The following is a 19,341-nucleotide window of genomic DNA, read 5'->3' as shown; positions in this document are numbered from 1 at the left end:
GCAAAACATCAATTATCCAGCTGCATCATAGTGCCGCTACTTTCGGAAACAGCAACAGAACAGGGAGACATCCTTGTAGGGAGACGAACGTGACCTATTAAATGGTTTTGTTTTTAGCCGATTGGTACTCTTGAGTATCACAGTAAATTCATTTTCTCCTCTCAGATTTAGAGAATCTGCTATCCCCAAACGGAAGAAAAAGCACAATAAATAGTAAAGACTCACCACTACTGGAAGCGTCATTGAGATTGAGCAGACCGCCGCCGAGCCCTCGGTAACTATGGTAACTGTAGGTCCCGTTTCCGTTGATGTACAGCACCTCCTGGGAGCCGGAAACCGCTGAGGCGGAGTGCGGGGCCTGGGCCGCCTCCGGCTTACACTGTTTGTCAGCCGGCGCCGGTTCGTCCTGCAATGACAACAGCATGCCGGGACTGTCAAGTCACAGCGCTATTCCGCCTTGACCAGGACTATCTTATCGTTATCTATATGGGGGAAAAAAAAAAAAAACTACGGTCCACATCATTCAGTCAGCACATAGGCACATTTTCAACAACTTGGCTAAAAACTAAAAAAAAAAAAAGGAAAGCAAAGTAACAATGTGAGACAGACTGGAGATGGCACAATTTGCACTTTCCAGCTGAATTTAAAATTACATGAAGAGAGCTGTTCACCCGAGCCCGAGGTGAGAGCATCCTAGATGTCCACGGACAGATGAAGAGAGAAAGAAAATACGGTATACCAAAGATACAAATGTAGGGATCCGAAGGGGTACGTGCACCCCAACGTTTATAGCAGCAACATCCACAATAGCCAAACTGTGGAAAGAGCCAAGATGTCCTTCAACAGATGAATGGATAAAGAAGATGTGGTGCATATATACAATGGAGTATTATGCAGCCATCAAAAAACCCCGAAATCTTGCCATTTGCAACAATGTGGATGGAACTAGAGGGTATTATGCTAAGCGAAATAAGTCAATCAGAGAAAGACATGTATCATATGATCTCACCGATATGAGGAATTCTTAATCTCAGGAAGCAAACTGAGGGTTGCTGGAGTGGTGGGGGGTGGGAGGGATGGGCTGGCTGGGTGATAGACATTGGGGAGGGTATGTGCTATGGTGAGTGCTGTGAATTGTGTAAGACTGATGAATCACAGACCTCTACCTCTGAAATAAATAATACATTATATGTTAAAAAAAAAAAAGATAGTTGGAAGGGAAAAATGAAGGGGGGAAATCAGAGGGGAGGATGAATCATGAGAGTCTATGGACTCTGAGAAACAAACTGAGGGTTTTAGAGGAGAGGGGGTGGGGGGGATGGGTTAGCCCAGTGATGGGTATTAAGGAGGGCACATATTGCATGGAGCACTGGGTGTTATACACAAACAATGAATCATGGAACACTACATCAAAAACTAATGATGTAATGTATGGTGACTAACATAATAAAATAAAATTTAAAAAATTAAAAAAGAAAGAAAGAAAAACAATATGGTATAGAACTACAGTGGAGTATCATTCAGCCTTAACAAAAGAAGGAAATCCTGTCCTTCTACAGTGTGGATGAACCTTGAGGACATAATGCTAAGTGAGGTAAGTCCGTCACAAAAAGACAAATTTTGCATGGTTGTACTCATACGAGGTATCTGAAGCAAACACAGAAGTGAAGTCAAAGGGTGGTGGCAAGGGGCTGGGGAAGGGGTAGATGGGAGCCAGGGAGTTGTTACCTGGGTGCAGTTTCAATCATGCAGGATTGGGGGGGGGTTTCTGGTGAGTCAGCGCACAACATGCATATGGTTGACAATATTGTACTGTACATTTGGAATTCATTGGGAGGGGGAATTTTTATGTTAAAAATTAGAAAAAAACCCCAACTAGCTAGGCTTAAAAAATACATGAAGAGAAATCACAATTTGTAGAAAAACCTTTTCAAAATTGAATTTTTTTAAAACTTTTTTTTTTTTTTTTTTTGGAGCCTGCGCCTGCCTGCCCTCCACCCCCGCCTCTCTTTCCCTCCCTCCCTGCCTCTCACTTTATTTCATGATTGTAGCAAAACTGATTGCCTGCTGAGTCCACACTAGGCCCATTTCATGCATTTTAACAGCCTAACAAAACCCAAATAAACCCGGGCCTTTCAGCTTGTTTTTCCTTTCTTAAGCTACACTAGCGTCTGCGAACTGTGCATTAAAACTTCTAACCATGTCAAGTTGTAAAGGACAATGAAATTAAAATTTGTAATAAGTTGTATGTATTTTCAATAGCAAAACAGGTTGGATTACTCTTCAGCTGTGAGTTTATAAAGTCTAAAATATATACAGCATATATGACTTCACTTGTCTGTTACATTCTTCATATTTTCTTTTTTTTATATAAGAAAGAATTATAGATTCCTAGTGAATACCTAGGAGTGTTTTTGTCATAATCAGAAGTATTCTGCAACTTTTAAATTTAGAGTACTTGCTTAGAGAAATAAAGTAACTTTCAAATACATTTTTAAAAGGCATCAAGTACTAGAAAAAGAGGACACATGGAATAAGTTTGCTCTTATGGACCCAGCATTATTGTTATATTCAGAAATATTCTAATCTTTCATGTACCGAAAGCATCACCACAGCTATCAGAATTATGCAATTATGATTTTGTTCTTTTCTTTTGATATTTTCATCTCTGATCTATTCTGACCATTACACTTAGACACATAATCTGTGAGCATTTCATCATTTCATTTCTAAGTAGAAAGATTTCAGGGGTGCCTGGGTGGTTCAGTTGGTTAAGTGTCTGCTTTCAGCTCAGGTCATGATCCCAGGATTCTGGGATCGAGTCCCACATCCTTCATCGGGCTCCCTGCTCAGTGGGGAGCTTCTCCCTCCCCCTCTGCCACTCCTCCAGCTTGTGCTCTCTCTCTCTCTCTCCCTCTCTCAAAGAAATATCTTTAAAAAAAAAAAGATTTCAAGATAAATGGAAAAAAATCCTCTGTGTAAACTGAACTGAAAATAAGAATTTGCCCAGCATTGCCTTTAAAAATAAACAAACAAATGTGAACTGACCTAAATTGGTGTATGAACTGGAATATCTGATTGTAATTCCCTCTTGTCATTTAAACCCTGGTGATCTCTGAGAGGGTGAATTACTTTAGTGTAACACTTTCCTGGAGAAACAACCCGTTAGAAGAGATTGAGATAGAATCAAATTTCTTTGGTATCACTGCTCTACTATTTACACTGGGAAGTCAGAAAGTTCCAGACTTTTTTTTTCTTTATTCTGAAAATTACTCTTTGCTAGCTGAAAGTACCCAAAGACAGTGGGTTTTAGAATGGAGATATCGGGCTTTCACCAAATTGGGGCTTTTCCTAGAAACATACCAATATATGTGGGTTTTTTCCTGGTACTATGATGCAATATGATATTACAGATAGTAAGAGAATTTATTTTTTTAAAGATTTTATTTATTTATTTGAGAGAGAGAGAGAGAGAGAGAGAGAGCACCAGCGGGGGTAGGAACAGAGGGGGAAGGAGAAGCAGACTCCCCACTGAGCAGGGAACCTGGACTCCAGGATCATGACCTGAGCTGAAGGCAGATGCTTAACTGACTGAGCCACCCAGGCACCCCAGGTAGTAAGAAAGTTTAAATAATCTAAGATATCAAAGAGGATATTTCCAAGAATCTTTTGTTACTGGAAGTATGTGCCGTAATAAGTAGGTCTGAGGTAAATAATTATACTAATTATAGTGCTGATGTGAACAAGAACTGTTAATAAAGCAGTATTAGTAGTACAGGAACATAGCAACTATTACAATCTTAGAAACTGTAACCAGCGGCCTTTTAAATGGCATGTTACAATGACAGGGTGAGTGGAAAATGGTCAAATCAATGATGACAGCACCTCATGCAGTGTCCAAAAGTCTTTTATAAAAGTGCAGTGAAATGGTCTCTCATCTAGGAGTGCCAATCTCCTCCCTGCCTGGAGACAGAGATGATCATATATATGACATATATATGATATATATGTGTGTGTATTTATACACACATATACATATACACACACATACATACATATACACACATATATACATATATATACATATATATTTACTATATATATATGAATGATATACTATATATCTATGTATATCTATATATATATTCCTCTGTATCAATATATAGATATATCTATATCTATCTATATATATATAGATATAGTCATTCAATTTAAACTTATTAAATGAGTAAAGCTTATCAGAAAATTGATAGGTGAATCCATGATATTTACCATGGATTTTTTTATGCAAATGGCTTCTATCTTCTCTAAAGAAATAGATATCAAAGTACACTCATGGAACTATAAGGCTTCTGGGGGAAATGTTTTAGAGTCTTTCTGATATCATGGAACAAGGGCACACAGATATGCTGTCCTGACACGTTCTTCCTCTTAACACAGACTAGCGGATTTTATGAAAATCACCACATCTAAAGCACATTTGCATAATAACACCACTGGGCTGTAAAGTATTCTTTCTGTAAAGACATGTAGCCATTGAAACTCTGAAAGAAGGCAGAATATTCCATACTTCAAAGCAATTTTGAGGTCCTTGGGAAGGGGCTGGCCTCAAACAATGCCCACAGCTAGCATAACTTCCCAGTTTCTTGACTGAAAATAACTTGGGCAACATGATAAAATTTGAGTTTCTACTTTGGCAAAACTCGTGGCTCTTCTGAACATCCCAGTCTATTTTTCTGTGTTTGGAAAATGGCAATAAGATACACTCACAGGAGAGGAGTTTCTTGATGACCAGTAAAAAGGGAGAAGGGAGAAGGCATTGTCTCCATAATATTTGCTCATTGATTCTTTGTATGATAGAAATAATTTGTATTATCAAACATTCTATTTTGAAAATGTGCCTTAGTCTTTCATTATTAACTGTTATTCCAAAACACAGTATCTGCATGGAGCAGGCAGATAATTAATTCCATTAATAATCAAAACAGGCCTTGTAGGGAGTCATTTGTGTTCAAACACAGATTTGCATTATTAATGTTCTTGGCAGTCCACTATATGTTGAGAAAGAAAACATATGAAAGTCCCAATAAAATCTGGTCTGCCGTATCTTTTGGGCAAAACTTTAATATAAGTTTTTCTTTTGAATGATCACTGTTACTGGTTTCGAAGAAGCATAGATTTTAATGACATAAAAAATAAATATCCCCTAGAGTCACATTTTATCTCTGTAAGCAACTTTTAATAATCATTAGTTCCCAAACTTCTCAAGGCTGACAGTCTGCCCCCTGGGTTGCTATGAAGATTATTTTTAAAAGAAGATAATATTAACAGGTTACAAGACTGCATATCCAGGCAATGAAATAAATTTTATTCATCAAAAATCAGACAAAATCCTATCCTGGCTTTTATGAGACATAGTTCAAATTTTCTTTAAAAACTTGTGTAAGACTGTTGAATCACAGACCTGTACCTCTGAAACAAATAATACATTATATGTTAAAAAAAAAAAAAAAGAAGAGCGGGCGCCTGGGTGGCTCAGTTGGTTAAGCGACTGCCTTCGGCTCAGGTCATGATCCTGGAGTCCCTGGATCGAGTCCCGCTTCGGGCTCCCTGCTCGGCAGGGAGTCTGCTTCTCCCTCTGACCCTCCTCCCTCTCATGCTCTCTGTATCTCATTCTCTCTGTCTCAAATAAATAAATAAAATCTTTAAAAAAAAAAAAAAGAAGAGGAAGAAGATAGCAGGAAGGAAAGAACGAAGGGGGGGAAATGGAGGGGGAGACGAACCATGAGAGACTATGGACTCTGAGAAACAAACTGAGGGTTCTGGGGTGGGGGGGGATGGGTTAGCCTGGTGATGGGTATTAAAGAGGGCATATACTGCATGGAGCACTGGGTGTTATACGCAGACAATGAACCATGGAACGCTACATCAAAAACTAATGATGTAATGTATGGTGATTAACATAACATAATAATAAAAAAAATTCCATAAAAATAAGATCGCATCAGTGATTTAATGACCATCCGCAGTGCACTAGATAATGCAGTGTTGTTTTGATTCAGATTTCTTTGATTAAAAACATACAACAAATTAAAGAAATACAGTTACTTCTATAATTACTGGCCTTATCAATAAATATACCCTTGATGTATATAAGTATGCATTTCATATTCCAAAAAATATAGGCTTGTAATAGGATGTGTGATTACTTATGGATGGAGGGCAAGATTGGGAATGATTTGAAAGCATAGACATTATCGCACTCTTTGAGAAGACTGGTTGGTACTGCCTTGTACCTTATCCTCAGAAACTGGACAGGGATGAACCTGAATTTGCGGAACCTGATCTGGTACTTGGGCCATACACATTGACTTCCTAAGTGCAGATGCCTAAGGAATCCTTAACTTGAATACCTTAGGCAGATACTTTCTCTATAAAAATGAAATTTGATTGATTCCACTCAAATTTTTGACAATAGATTAAAAAAAACTTTTGCATGGAAAATGTTACATTGTCTTTATTATATCTTCCAAGAATTACACTTTTTCTTGGACCATAGCTTCTACCATCTATTAAGTATACTTTGTTTTCATTAAATTTTCTCTATCTGTAATTAGAAAACTCCAATAAAATTTACTGCTAGGTTCAATAATCCAGATATCTTTCTTCTTTTTGTCTTTTACCTTACATTGTTAGAGCTATTGGAGTTTGCAAGGCAATGTTGCATCAATAGTGAGTTCTATTTTTAGTTTATCATTGAGGTGGTCAGGGAACTAGTGATCCACTTTTTAAGGTGAAGAGACTTGCACAGACCTCAAGCTTCTCACTGCGAGAATGTAAACACACAGATAATTCAAGTGTCAGTTTGCTGAACTTTCTAGACAACTGTTACAGGATGTCTCCTATCTTTACGTGTTCTTTGCAGTCTATATGACAGAAGCATTTTTACTTAAGTAACTGCTCTAAATGTCTCCTTTGCTTTTTTAGTACAGATGGGGTGAGGGAGTACAATTTATTTCACATGTAAACTATTGGAAAAAGCTCTACTTCCTAAAAGCTTCTCTTCTTCCATTTGATAGCAAGTGTTTCAGAACTAAGTACATTGCTAAGAGTTTCCAAGGAAATTCATAAAAGATCTGAGAGAACCGGAACTTCCATTTAAACTGCTTTACTGCTGAGAACAAAACAAAACAAAAACGAAACAGTCTGCACTTAAAGTAAATGTACTTATTACTTGAGATGAGAAGTGACTGATGATGCCATCAACACACACACATACACACATATATAGTAATATGCAGGGAGTCATTTCTTTCGCTCAGTTAGGAGCATTCTATATAGTCTCCTCCCCTTGCAGGCTATACAAATAATTAAGACAGCCAACACAGAAGACCGTTCTTTGCAAAGATGCTCCCAAACTCACTGAGATAATAAGGCAAAAATCTCTTGCCCAAATCCAAGTCACCTAGCGGTAAGAAGTGAAATAACAGAGACGCTAGATTGTGTTTCTGACTTGAGAAACCAAAGCCACAGCAAGATAGCTGTTACCCAGATGTTTATCAAACTCTCAGAAGAACAGGTTATTACATTAACAAACTCCCTTGTAGCATTATTTTACACACTGGCATGATTTCATAAACAATGAAGATTTGAGAACTATTGGCTTAAATAAAACTACAAAGTAAATACAGTCCGTAACCCAGTAAGCATAGATACCTGGTTGGCAAGAAGTAACCAAGTACATTGCACAGTCATCTCTAAAATTCTTCCTGATGGCCTTAAAGTTTTACTATCAAAAAATAAAAGTATAGACTTAGCATTTAAAAATTTCAACTTTAACACGGGGCCATTTAATTATCGACCAAAAAAATTGAATTTAAAAAAAAATGTCATTTTCTACAGGTTTCTCACACTCAATTTTGAGTTCCTTTGTTAATATGACCAAAATGAAAATTTAAAGGCAATGTTCCTTTGAGGTTCTAAAATTGGATTGCAGATAAAAATTTTTTGGTTAGTGTTTTTATATGATTTCATAGTATTTTTGGTCTCAGAAAATTAAATTTTAACAAAGCAATACCAAATCAGTATCTTTAACATTAAATTTTAATGTATTTTTTGGGGATAAAAAGTATTTTTTCCTAATCATGATGTTTTTGTTTCTCCTGAATTTTTTTTTTAATATTTTTTAAATCTAGGGCACATGGATGGCTCAGTTGGTTAAGCATCTGCCTTCAGCTCAGGTCATGATCCCGGGGTCCTGGGATCGAGCCCCACATCAGGCTCCTTGCTCAGTGGGGACTCTGCTTCTGCCTCTCCCTCTACCCCTTCCCCCACTCATGCAATCTCTCACTCTCTCAAGTAAATAAAATCTTTTAAAATAAATAAATAGGGCGCCTGGGTGGCTCAGTTGGTTAAGCGACTGCCTTCGGCTCAGGTCATGATCCTGGAGTCCCAGGATCGAGTCCCGCATTGGGCTCCCTGCTCTGCAGGGAGTCTGCTTCTCCCTCTGACCCTATCCCCTCTCATGTGTTCTCTCTCTCTCATTCTCTCTCTCAAATAAATAATAAAATCTTTAAATAAATAAATAAATAAATAAATAAATAAACAAACAAACGAACCAAAATCTACATTTACAGCAACTCAAAACATACCTTTATTTGCAATTTGGGCTCTACTGATTAAAAAAAAAGAATACTCTTAGATTATTTTTTTCTTAGTCCCCTTTTCACATAATACTCTGTTTTGGGTAAGACAGTTGCAGTGCTCTACCTGGTGATTCCATGGCAGGCCTGGTGTCAGATATTACCTACCTAACTGTCACACTCAAATTCTTACTTCTAATATCAACCTTCCCTCTGAGGCTCATCCCTGAGTAACAGAAAATTCAGGTATGTTAAATTTAATATTTTGAAATTAAATTTATGTGTTCTTTTCTCCAGATACCTCTTACAAAAATTTTTAATTAAAAAACAAAACAACACCTGTTCTATCACCAATATATCTTGTGCTAGTTAATGCATCACACCAAGATTTTTTTCTTCTCTTAGACTGGGCTTCTCTTAGTCAAACAACACCTTAAGTCCCCTCAGTTCTATCTTGGAAATGACCCTCATCGGCATACATCTGAGAAGCCCCCACTGAGAATACATAATTCAGAGCCCCATAATCTCTCTTCTGGGCTAATGTGATAACCCTCTGGCTAGTGTTTTCCCCTTCAAATCTTGTCCACATCTTTTCAAACCTTTTTTTTTTAAATTTAATTTAAATTCAACTATTTAACATATAATGTATTATTTGTTTCAGGGGTACAGGTCTGTGATTCATCAGTCTTACACAACTCCCCGCACTCACCACAACACATATCCTCCCCAATGTCCATACCCAGCCACTCCATGCCCCCAACCCCCCTCCACTCCAGCAACCCTCAGTTTGCTTCCTGAGATTAAGAGTCTCTTATGGTTTGTCTCCCTCTCTGGTTTCATCTTGTTTCATTTTTCCTTCCCTTCCCCTATGATCCTCTGCCTTGTTTCTTAAATTCCACATATCAGTGAGATCATATGATACCTGTCTTTCTCTGATTGACTTATTTTGCTTAGCATAATACCTGTCTTTTAAAATTATTTATCATGTTGCTTTTCCCTTTAAGGACTTTGAGATTTCTTTTTTCTTGGAGAACAAAACCTAGAAGCTCCCGGCATCCAAAGTTCTTCAGAGTTGGAGAACAATCTTGGCAGTCACATTTTCTATTACTTCCTCTTATAACACTCTATAGTCTGTCATAACTTAAACTGGAAAAAAAAAATCTTAACAGTGTAATATTCTGAGCCATTTAAATGTCCCAAAAGAGCATCAATATATAGAAAGTTTCTCATAATTAATTTTTTTCAAAGAATCGGCTCCTGGTTTCTTTGATCCGTTCTGTTGTTGTTTTAGTTTCTATATCATTTGTTTCTGCTCTAATCTTTATCATTTCTTTATTTCTGCTGGTGTTAGGTTTTGTTTGTATATGTTATATCTGATGATGGTTTGTCATTTAATTTTTAATCTTGTTTCCAAAATTTTAACATATGTATCTAAGGTTGAATAACAAATTAAATTTTTTTCTTAAAAGATTTTTTTTAAAGTTTCTTTAAAGTTTTTAGGTTTTTTTCTTTTTTTTTTTTTTTGCCTTTTGTGTGAAATCAAAAAGTGTCATATAGATAAAGCAAGTTTAGATATGGCTTTCATCAAACCAAGAACTGAGAAAGATAGTATTTTCCTTTTTCACATCCTAACTAACCTAAATTCCAGGATAACAAAATGTTTTTTCCTCCCTAAATCTCTAATATATCTGCCAGCCACCCTTAAACAAAAGAAACAAGTCCTATTTGTCTGAAATTCTTCTACTTCTTTTCCTGTATACAATTATCTTTATGAAAAAAAAAATGCAAGAAAAGCAAATAGAGACTAAAAGATATTGTAGAAGAGAACAAAGACCTCAATTGTGTGTAAATGAGTTGTTTAATTCTCAGACTGCTATAGACCAAAAGACCTTGAACAAATACTCTACAGAAGATGGGAAGTCCAAAAAGAATGTCAGACAATTATATTCTAACAATTAGAAATTTCCCTCAAGGCAAGAACCTCAACATGATAGCTATGTCAGAATCTTTAGCTATAAAAATATTACAACTGTAATAAAAATTCAGAACAAATAAATATTATAGTTGCAACCAAAATTCAGAACAAATATTTTTAGTGTTAAACTTTGAGAAGCACAATGGAGGCAGTAAAGAATTTTTCAGAGCAGTTAGCCATTAGCCACTATATAGGAATCCCATTAACATGATGATGTCAGAAGATTAAGCCTAACTCTGTGCAATGGCCATCTAGAGTATAATGTTGGACAGCCTGAAGAGGTGTATTATTTTATCGACAATGTAGTCAAGTCTGTGATACATAAAGGAGCTTCCTAAAGGGATTTAACTAGTTACTGGCACTTATCAATTCTAGTCTGATATTTATTTTATTTTGTCCACATATAACATCTATATATTATTGGCTAAAATAAACTAAGAGGTATTAATGCTGTTATGACTAACATTTTATTTCAAATTAAATATAAAACACATGCCACTTTAAAAGATATATTAAGAGTAACAAACTTTTCATTTTTTTCATTTCATTTTAGGAAAACACCAGTTTTCCTAAAGTACAAGATTAAGCTACAATTTATGTTAAAACTGTGGTTAAATTCCTTGTCACAAATGGCTACATAAACATAGATCAACAAAACTCAGGCTGAGTACTTTAAAAGGGACCCCTCAGATACTATTTGTGTATCCCAGATGGCAGTCACCCAAAATCTTCTCAGTATGATCCTGGGAGTTTTCATCACTGGCTTAAAAAAATTAGACTCAACTGGAAAACAGAGACTTGAAAATACAATTAAAGTTAAAAAAAAAAAAAAAAAACTAGCCACAGCACATGATTTTCATCTTTTCATTTTGAGCAAATAGAGAAACTTGACTAATGATGTTATTTCAACACTGATGTTGGGATATAATCATAGATGATTTCAAAATTAGAAACAGGTGTGTCAGCATGGATGAATGAGCAGAATGTAGAACAATCCCTTCTTAATGTCATTCTACATAATAGATTCCTTCATGGCTACTTTTGATGAACATTATGTTCAATCATATAGTAAACATAATTCCATCTGAATTGTGTATCTTGAAAGAGCCACATAATTGAGATCTTAATTCCTACATATTGGAATAAAAGCTTACAGGTTATTATAATTTAATTTAATCTGGGTGTAAAAATTACCTATCCATTTTGGTATTTCAGGTATATTAATTATGAAATAGTCAAACTAAAGTAATTAGAAAAGCCATCAAAATGGTGATGCCAGAGTCACTGAATCATAATGCTTTTATATTAATGTGAAATTAACTTTTAAAGGGAACATGCATGAGACAACATGAACTGAAAATAATCTAGTGATGAATTTAACACACATTGTTTAAGCCTGACTACATATGGGTGTGTGTTTATATATATCCATAAACAAAATACTATGCTTTTTGTTAATGTTCCTCTCCTGAATAGTACTGTTTCTGTTACTTATAACTTAGTTATGTAAAGTGTTCTGATCTACTATGTTGGCTGTGGGTGTAGGGTATATAGTAAGAAAAGAAATAGCACTATTAGGGTATTTCTTCATACATCAGATGTAAAATTTACAATTTTATTTCCATCTATGATGAAAAACTAATTTGTTGTTCAAGAAGTCATTAACTTCTAGGAGTTCTCTAACTCTCTAACTTCTCAAAAATATACACAAGTAACCCCATTAATGTTCTTGAACACTGCATGTATTTGGAGTAGTGGTATTATCTTAAGATATTGGATTATCTTATCCTACTCCATAATAAATTTTGGTAAAAATAGTGTAACTAAGCTTCTCTTTGAGTCTGCTATTTTCTATGCAGAGTTTTCCTGCAAAATCTCAACTGTGTTTATGACTCATCTACCTCTTCTATACCAAAGACCTCTAAATCTCAATCTGTAATTAAGACCTTTTCCTAAGTCCACATTTCAACCACCTACTGGACATAAATACCTGCATAACCCACAGGTGCTTCCCAATCAGTATGTCAAAACTATACACTTTCTTCTCACACTCTCACTTCTGTAGCCGTAATTTGCTCTTCCTCCTGAACTCCTGACTTCTATTAATAATACCTCCATCCAGTCTCCTGAGCTAGAGACCTAGGCCATATTGAACAGGCCCCCTTTTGATTACCTCATATGTACAACCCAGGATGAAATCTTATATGACTGTTTTAAAAATGTTCTATTGAATATCCTATTTACTGGGCTACACATCCAGCTAGGTGCTGGGGATATATCATCAGATAAAATAGACTGGATCCCTGCCCTCAAGGGGACCTACAGAGGTATGGGAGGGGAGAGAAACTAGGGAAGAGGAAGAAATGAAAACTATAGGATATAATAAGTTCAGAGAGTGAGAACCATTAATAATGAAAGAAAATAGGGTGATGTAAAAAATAATTGGAGATGGGTGTCCAAGAGGGAAAGCATTTCTGAGAAAAGTATATAAGCCAACAAGCTAAAAATGATAGAAAAGAGGCAGTCATATGAACATATGAACATACAGGGGAAGTGTGTGTGTGAAAATTGCACAGAAATCCATCCTACACTTGATTATGAAACATTCTTCATACCCAAAGATTTCTATGATCCCCGAGATTTCATTACATAATATCACGTTAAATATTCACATAGCTTAGACTAGAATTTGCCTTACAACAAAACATTTAAACACCCATTTTTGCTACTGAACTGAGTATTCTCACTTCCTCCCTTCAGATGTGCTAAGAGTGTTCCCTGGGAGTAGAATCACTATGAAGTTAGTTAGCTTCCTTGCTTTCCAGCTGCTAGGATTTGGTCAAGGGGAAGCCTAGGCAGGATTCAGAGGTGGAGAGATGGGAGTGCCTGGGGTTTTCATCCCCCAGCAGCCTCTCCTGCCCTGTCGTGCTCTGCTGCAGCTGTCTTCATCCTCTGCTGAACCTGGATCCTACCAACCAGCCCCTCTGCCAGGGCGTGGGTTCCTATCTGGTTCTGCTAAGAGTTCCCTTCCATTGCTCCTCCAGGCTTCTCTCACTTGCTAGTCTTGCTTCGCCTCCTCTTCTGCATTTCCTTAGGCCATCCCACACCTACGTAAATAGTCCCATTGTTAAACAGTCTTCAATATTCTTTCGGAGGCACCTGGGTGGCTCAGTCCATTAAGCTGTCTGCCTTCTGCTCAGGTCATGATCTCGGGGTCCTGGGATCAAGCCCTGCTTGGGGCTCTCTGCTCAGCGGGGAGTCTGCTTCTCCCTCTCCCTCCTGCTCCCCCCTGCTTGTGCACTCTCTCTCTCTCTCTGTCAAATAAATAAATAAATAAATAAAATCTTTAGAAAAAATATTCTTTCGAATATGCTTTATGTGCCCTGCTGTGTCCCAGAATGACATAGTGGTATTCGTTATTGAGCCAACCAGTGAGCAATGAATACACTGTCTTACCTAATTTCCTTGTTATTAATTTTTTTTTCTTTGCTGCTGTTTGTATTCCAAGCCACTATTTCTAATTGGCTAGTATTCTAAGCCACTAACAGTAGTTTTCCCCAAATTCTCAAACACAAATATAAAACCCCTTAGAACATTTTCCATATCATCAAATCCATCCATTGTCTCATCAGTTCTGTATTTCTCCTGGACACTTCTCTCCTGGAATTCTATCTTCTTATTCTAATCTGGAAAGATTCTTCTCCAAGGCTTCCTCCATAACATCACTCCAGATATTCTTCCAACTTCCTCTCCCCCTTCTATTTTGGGTCTCCTCTTCTTAGATTCAGTGACTTCTTCCTTGGTTTATGTTATTGTTTCAGTGGAGAATATTTTCCAATAACTTTCTGAGAAAGATTATTAGAAGATATATACCAGAAAATTATTTTAAATTACTTTTACCCTTATATTTGATTGATAATTTTGCTGGATATAGAATTGTCTGTAGAATTTTCCAGGTTTTACTCCCATATATTTTAGTGTTGAGGACAGTTTTTGCTGGGTGATGTCCTTTGGCTTTCTAATTTTTTATATGTGACTTTTTTTTTCTCCCTCCCTGAGTATTTAAGATTTTCTCTTCATCTTGTGTGTTCTGAAAATTTCATGGTAATGTGACTGACTCAGATCTTTGTTTGTATTTACTCTCCTGATAACTTTATGGGCTTTTGTTCTGGTGATGCATGTTATTTCGTTCTGAAAGGTGTGTGTTTTTTTTTTTTTTTAATAATTTCTTCATATTGGGCGCCTGGGTGGCTCAGTTGGTTAAGCGACTGCCTTCGGCTCAGGTCATGATCCTGGAGTCCCTGGATCGAGTCCCGCATCGGGCTCCCTGCTCAGCAAGGAGTCTGCTTCTCCCTCTGACCCTCTCCTCTCTCATGCTGTTTCTCTCTCGCTCGCTCTCTAATAAATAAATAAATAAAATCTAAAAAAAAAAAAAAATAATAATTTCTTCATATTTTCTCTTTCTATTGACTCTAATTAGCCAGATGTTGTCCCTCCTAGACTGATCCTCCTTTTTAAAAAACTTTCTCTTTAATTTTCCATTCTGTGTCTAATTTTTAAAAATTTCTGCATAATTTCCCAAATGACCTTCCAATCCTATGACAGATGTTGGCAAGGACGTGGAGAAAGGGGAACCCTCTTACACTGTTGGTGGGAATGCAAGCTGGTGCAGCCACTCTGGAAAACAGTATGGAGGTTCTTCAAAAAGATGAAAATAGAGCTACCCTACGACCCAGCAATTACACTACTGGGTATTTACCCCATAGATACAAACGTAGTGATCCGAAGGGGTACGTGCACCCCAGTGTTTATAGCAGCAATGTCCAAAATAGCCAAACTGTGGAAAGAGCCAAGATGTCCATCTACAGATGAATGGATAAAGAAGATGTGGTATATATATATATATATATATACACACACACACACATACATACATACAATGGAATATTATGCAGCCATCAAAATGAAATCTTGTCATTTGCAACAACATGGATGGAACTAGAGGGTATTATGCCAAGCGAAATAAGTCAATCAGAGAAAGACAAGTATCATATGAACTCACTGATATGAGGAATTTGAGAAATAAGACAGAGGATCATAGGGAAAGGGAGGGAAAAATGAAACAAGATGAAACCAGAGAGGGAGACAAACCAAAAGAGACTCTTAATCTCAGGAAACAAACTGAGGGTTGCTGGAGTGGAGGGGGGTGGGAGCGGTGGGGTGGCTCGGTGATGGACATTGGGGAGGGCATGTACTATGGTGAGTGCTGTGAATTGTGTAAGACTGATGAATCACAGAACTGTACCCCTGAAACAAATAATACATTATATGTTAATAAAAAAATTTAAAAAAATGATCTTCCAATCCTTCAAACAATTTTGACTATCATATATATTTTTTCATGTTCCAAGAGTTTGATTTTGTTTATTGTTCTTTTTCATGTATTCATTTCTTATTTCAAGGAAAAACCTTTTTAAAAAATCTGAGAATATGGGTTATGTTTTGCTTCAAAATTTTCTTCTGTTCTTTGCTTTGCTTCTGAAATTTGAGTGCCAGGATTCATAGTTCTCTTCCTCTCTGGATCCTCAATTTTTGAGAGAAGATTTCTCATTTTCTGAATGGAAGAAATTTTTAGGCTATCTCCATTCTTGGAGCTAAAATGTGAAAAGGCCTTTAGCAGAGATACAGAGCCTTCAGATTGAAGAATTTATTCTGCCCATTTTCAGTATATTGTTCCTGCGATTATACCTGGCTTGCCGGGGCTCAGAGCCTTTTGCCTTTATTTCTCTGCAGGATAAACCTCTCATCTCCTCCTTGGGGGATCAGAGTAAGAGATTCCATGGTAATACAGAATTGGGGAGGGGACCAAGGGTCTAATAACTTCTCAGGTCTACTGAGCCAATTCTTCTATTTTCATATTCATGCTTCTCCACTTTCTGTAATACCTGGTGCCCTTAATTCTCAGACTTTCATGGTCTACACGGATTGAATGGCTTCTTATTGGTATCTCCCTGCTATCATTTGCATGTCAGATTTCCATTTTCCTTTTCTGAATCCTCCCCATTCTCTATCTCCTTGTGGGACTAACTTCTTTATATTCCACTTACAATTATTTTAGTGGGGTTTTGGAAGGAAGCAGAGATAAAGGCAAGGATTTACTTTGCCATGTCAAAAGACATGTATACTTTCAAACTAATATATATAAGACTACAGACAGGAAAACTTCAGGATGTAATGCAATATGTTTAGGATTTGGATAGCTACATTAAGTATATCTTTTAATCTCAGATTCTTGTCATTTGAAATGGTTTGAATACATCAGATGGCAAACTATCTGAAAGTTTTGTTTAATAGAAAAGGAGAATTTAAAATATGTGAGTAGAAAGATCACACTGTCTCTATTGTAAGGGCAATATAAGTCATTAAAGTTGACAAATATTTTAAAACTGGTTAAAAATGGCAAGAAACAACTCATGCTAAACTTACCCCATTTTCCTTGTGAAAAAAAAAATGCAGATCACGATTTTCTAGACACAGAACAAAACACGTGACAAAATAAAGCAGGGTGTGCTGAAAGAGAGCACCATGAGGATGGTTCACATCTAACAGAATGACCACAACCAAAGACAGGTGAATGGATTAGAGCAGCTAGAAAAGTGGTTTTTAGAAGGCATGCCACAGAGTTGTGCTCTTAGCCTGTGCCATTCAAAGTTTAAACTGAGACACGTCAGTGTATTGATAGAATACTGAACAACTTGGGTGATAACAAGAAACAGGATGCAGGATGGGAAGGAGAACAAAGAGCAAACAATATGCAAAGTTAACAGCAACAGGATTTGAATAACTTCATTACAGGCTGATATTTTATACAATGAACTCAACAGGGCTGAAAGTAGACCTTAAACTTAAGTCCAAACTATTATCTATACACATAAAGTGAGGAGGCAATGTTGTAACATTAGCATCTCTGAAACAATGTACAGTTATAAGTACCTTAAAACATTTGTGAAAATATTTGCTGAGGGCACACAATGTGCAAGACACTGCAGTTGTAATAAGTGGTACAGAATGAATGCCCGCTTCCCATGAACTTACACAGGAGCAGGGGAAACAGGTAATACTTAAGAATTACTGATTATAATTGACTGAAGTATAACAAAAGAGAACAATTAATATTAGAATGCATATGACAGGGGATCTAATGTATGGATGAATTAGACAAAAATTATCTAATGCCATCTTAAGTTGCATTGATAAAAGTCTATAAATCCTAGAATGCTGAGCTGCCTGCATTTAATTATTCCTTGAATAAAGAATGACACTAAAGAGAGAGAGAGAGGAGGAGAGCTAAATATATTACCAGCTAACACTTACAGAGCATTGACTATATTCCAGGAACTGTGCTATTTGACTGTCATATTATCTTAATCCACATGACATCCCAATGAATTATATATTATTAAACTTTCATTTTACATACTGGAAAAACAGAGACACAAAGGTTTCTAAGTGACTTATCCAAGTTCACACAGCTGTAAGTATTGAAACTGAGGTCTAAACCCAGGCACTCTTGACTCCAGAGTTTGCGGGCTTACCCAATGCACTATGCTGAGCAAGTCAGACCTTCCTGATGGCCACACACTGTGAGCCAGGATAGACTGAACCTGTCCAGGCAAGAAAAAACAGGCTCCTGGAAGATCTCAAAACTTTAGAATGAACTTAAAGGAACTGGGGATGTTTCACCAGAAGAGACAAAGAGTAATATTCATTTGTTCGTTCACAGGGAATGATCTTTATTAGGCTTAAGCTGTCAAATACTGATCAGAGCTCTTTCACAGCTGGTAGAAAAGTCGTATCCAAAGCAGATTGTACCCACTCAGTGTTCCACAGGATAAGTTAATGTTAGGCAATTAAGACACAAAGGGCAAAAAAGAAATATGGCTAGTGCTATCATTTTAATATTCCATGCTTATCTATTTAAATGTGAAACAATGTGACAGCAGAATTGAGAAATTTTTCAAATAAAAAATATTCTATTTTCGGAGCACCTGGGTGGCTCAGTTGGCTAAGCATCTGCCTTCGGCTCAGGTCATGATCCCAGGGTCCTGGGATTGAGCCCTGCATGGGGCTCCCTGCTCGGTGGGGAACCTGCTTCTCCCTCTCCCTCTGCTGCTCCCCCTCCTTGTGCTCTCTCTCTCTCAAATATATAAAATTAAAAAAAAATTTTTTTTAATTTTATTTTCATCTGTTTACTTAATAAACAATACTTACTCTGATGAACACTAAATATGATTTTTTTTTGGTATGCCTCATACTAAATATATTTTTAGGTATATCTTCAGATGTTTATAGGCAAAAATTCAAACTTGGGTTTTTTCATCTTTTAAAATTTGTAACTGCCCTCAACTATAGCTTCAAGGACAAACGACATTCAGTTATTAAGGAAGGGGCGTTTTAATTCTAAAATAGCCTTTAAAATAAAATTAAGCAAAGTGAAAAATAATGGAACCGCACAAGGCTATTTCATCATGAATTCAGCATTATCTTCACTTCAAAATTTCCCTTTGATGGGATTTGCTGTTTGTTTTAACCCAGGCACTGTGCAGGAGGCTGGATTTGCTGATAAGCAGTTTTTTCATTTCAGTGCAAAATCAGCAAGGTGATTAATACTTTTAATTTCCAGAAGCCTAAATAATGCAAATGAACTACAACTTTCTTTCCTCC

General features: G+C 36.7%; 1 protein-coding gene across 8 annotated transcripts in view; it reads right to left on the bottom strand.

Annotated features, from left to right (window-relative positions):
- NOL4 (nucleolar protein 4) overlaps positions 1-19,341 on the bottom strand; it is a 414,205-nt gene that overhangs the window by 56,988 nt on the left and 337,876 nt on the right. For all 8 annotated transcript variants that reach the window (XM_044920884.1, XM_044920883.1, XM_044920885.1 and 5 more), the window contains one exon: positions 226-406. In XM_044920884.1, the coding sequence (XP_044776819.1) occupies positions 226-406 (181 nt within the window). The remainder of the gene's footprint in view (positions 1-225; positions 407-19,341) is intronic.

Source organism: Neomonachus schauinslandi, chromosome 14, assembly GCF_002201575.2.
Source record: "Neomonachus schauinslandi chromosome 14, ASM220157v2, whole genome shotgun sequence".
NCBI classification, from domain to species: Eukaryota; Metazoa; Chordata; class Mammalia; order Carnivora; family Phocidae; genus Neomonachus; species Neomonachus schauinslandi.
This window is presented reverse-complemented; position numbering and strand designations above follow the sequence as displayed.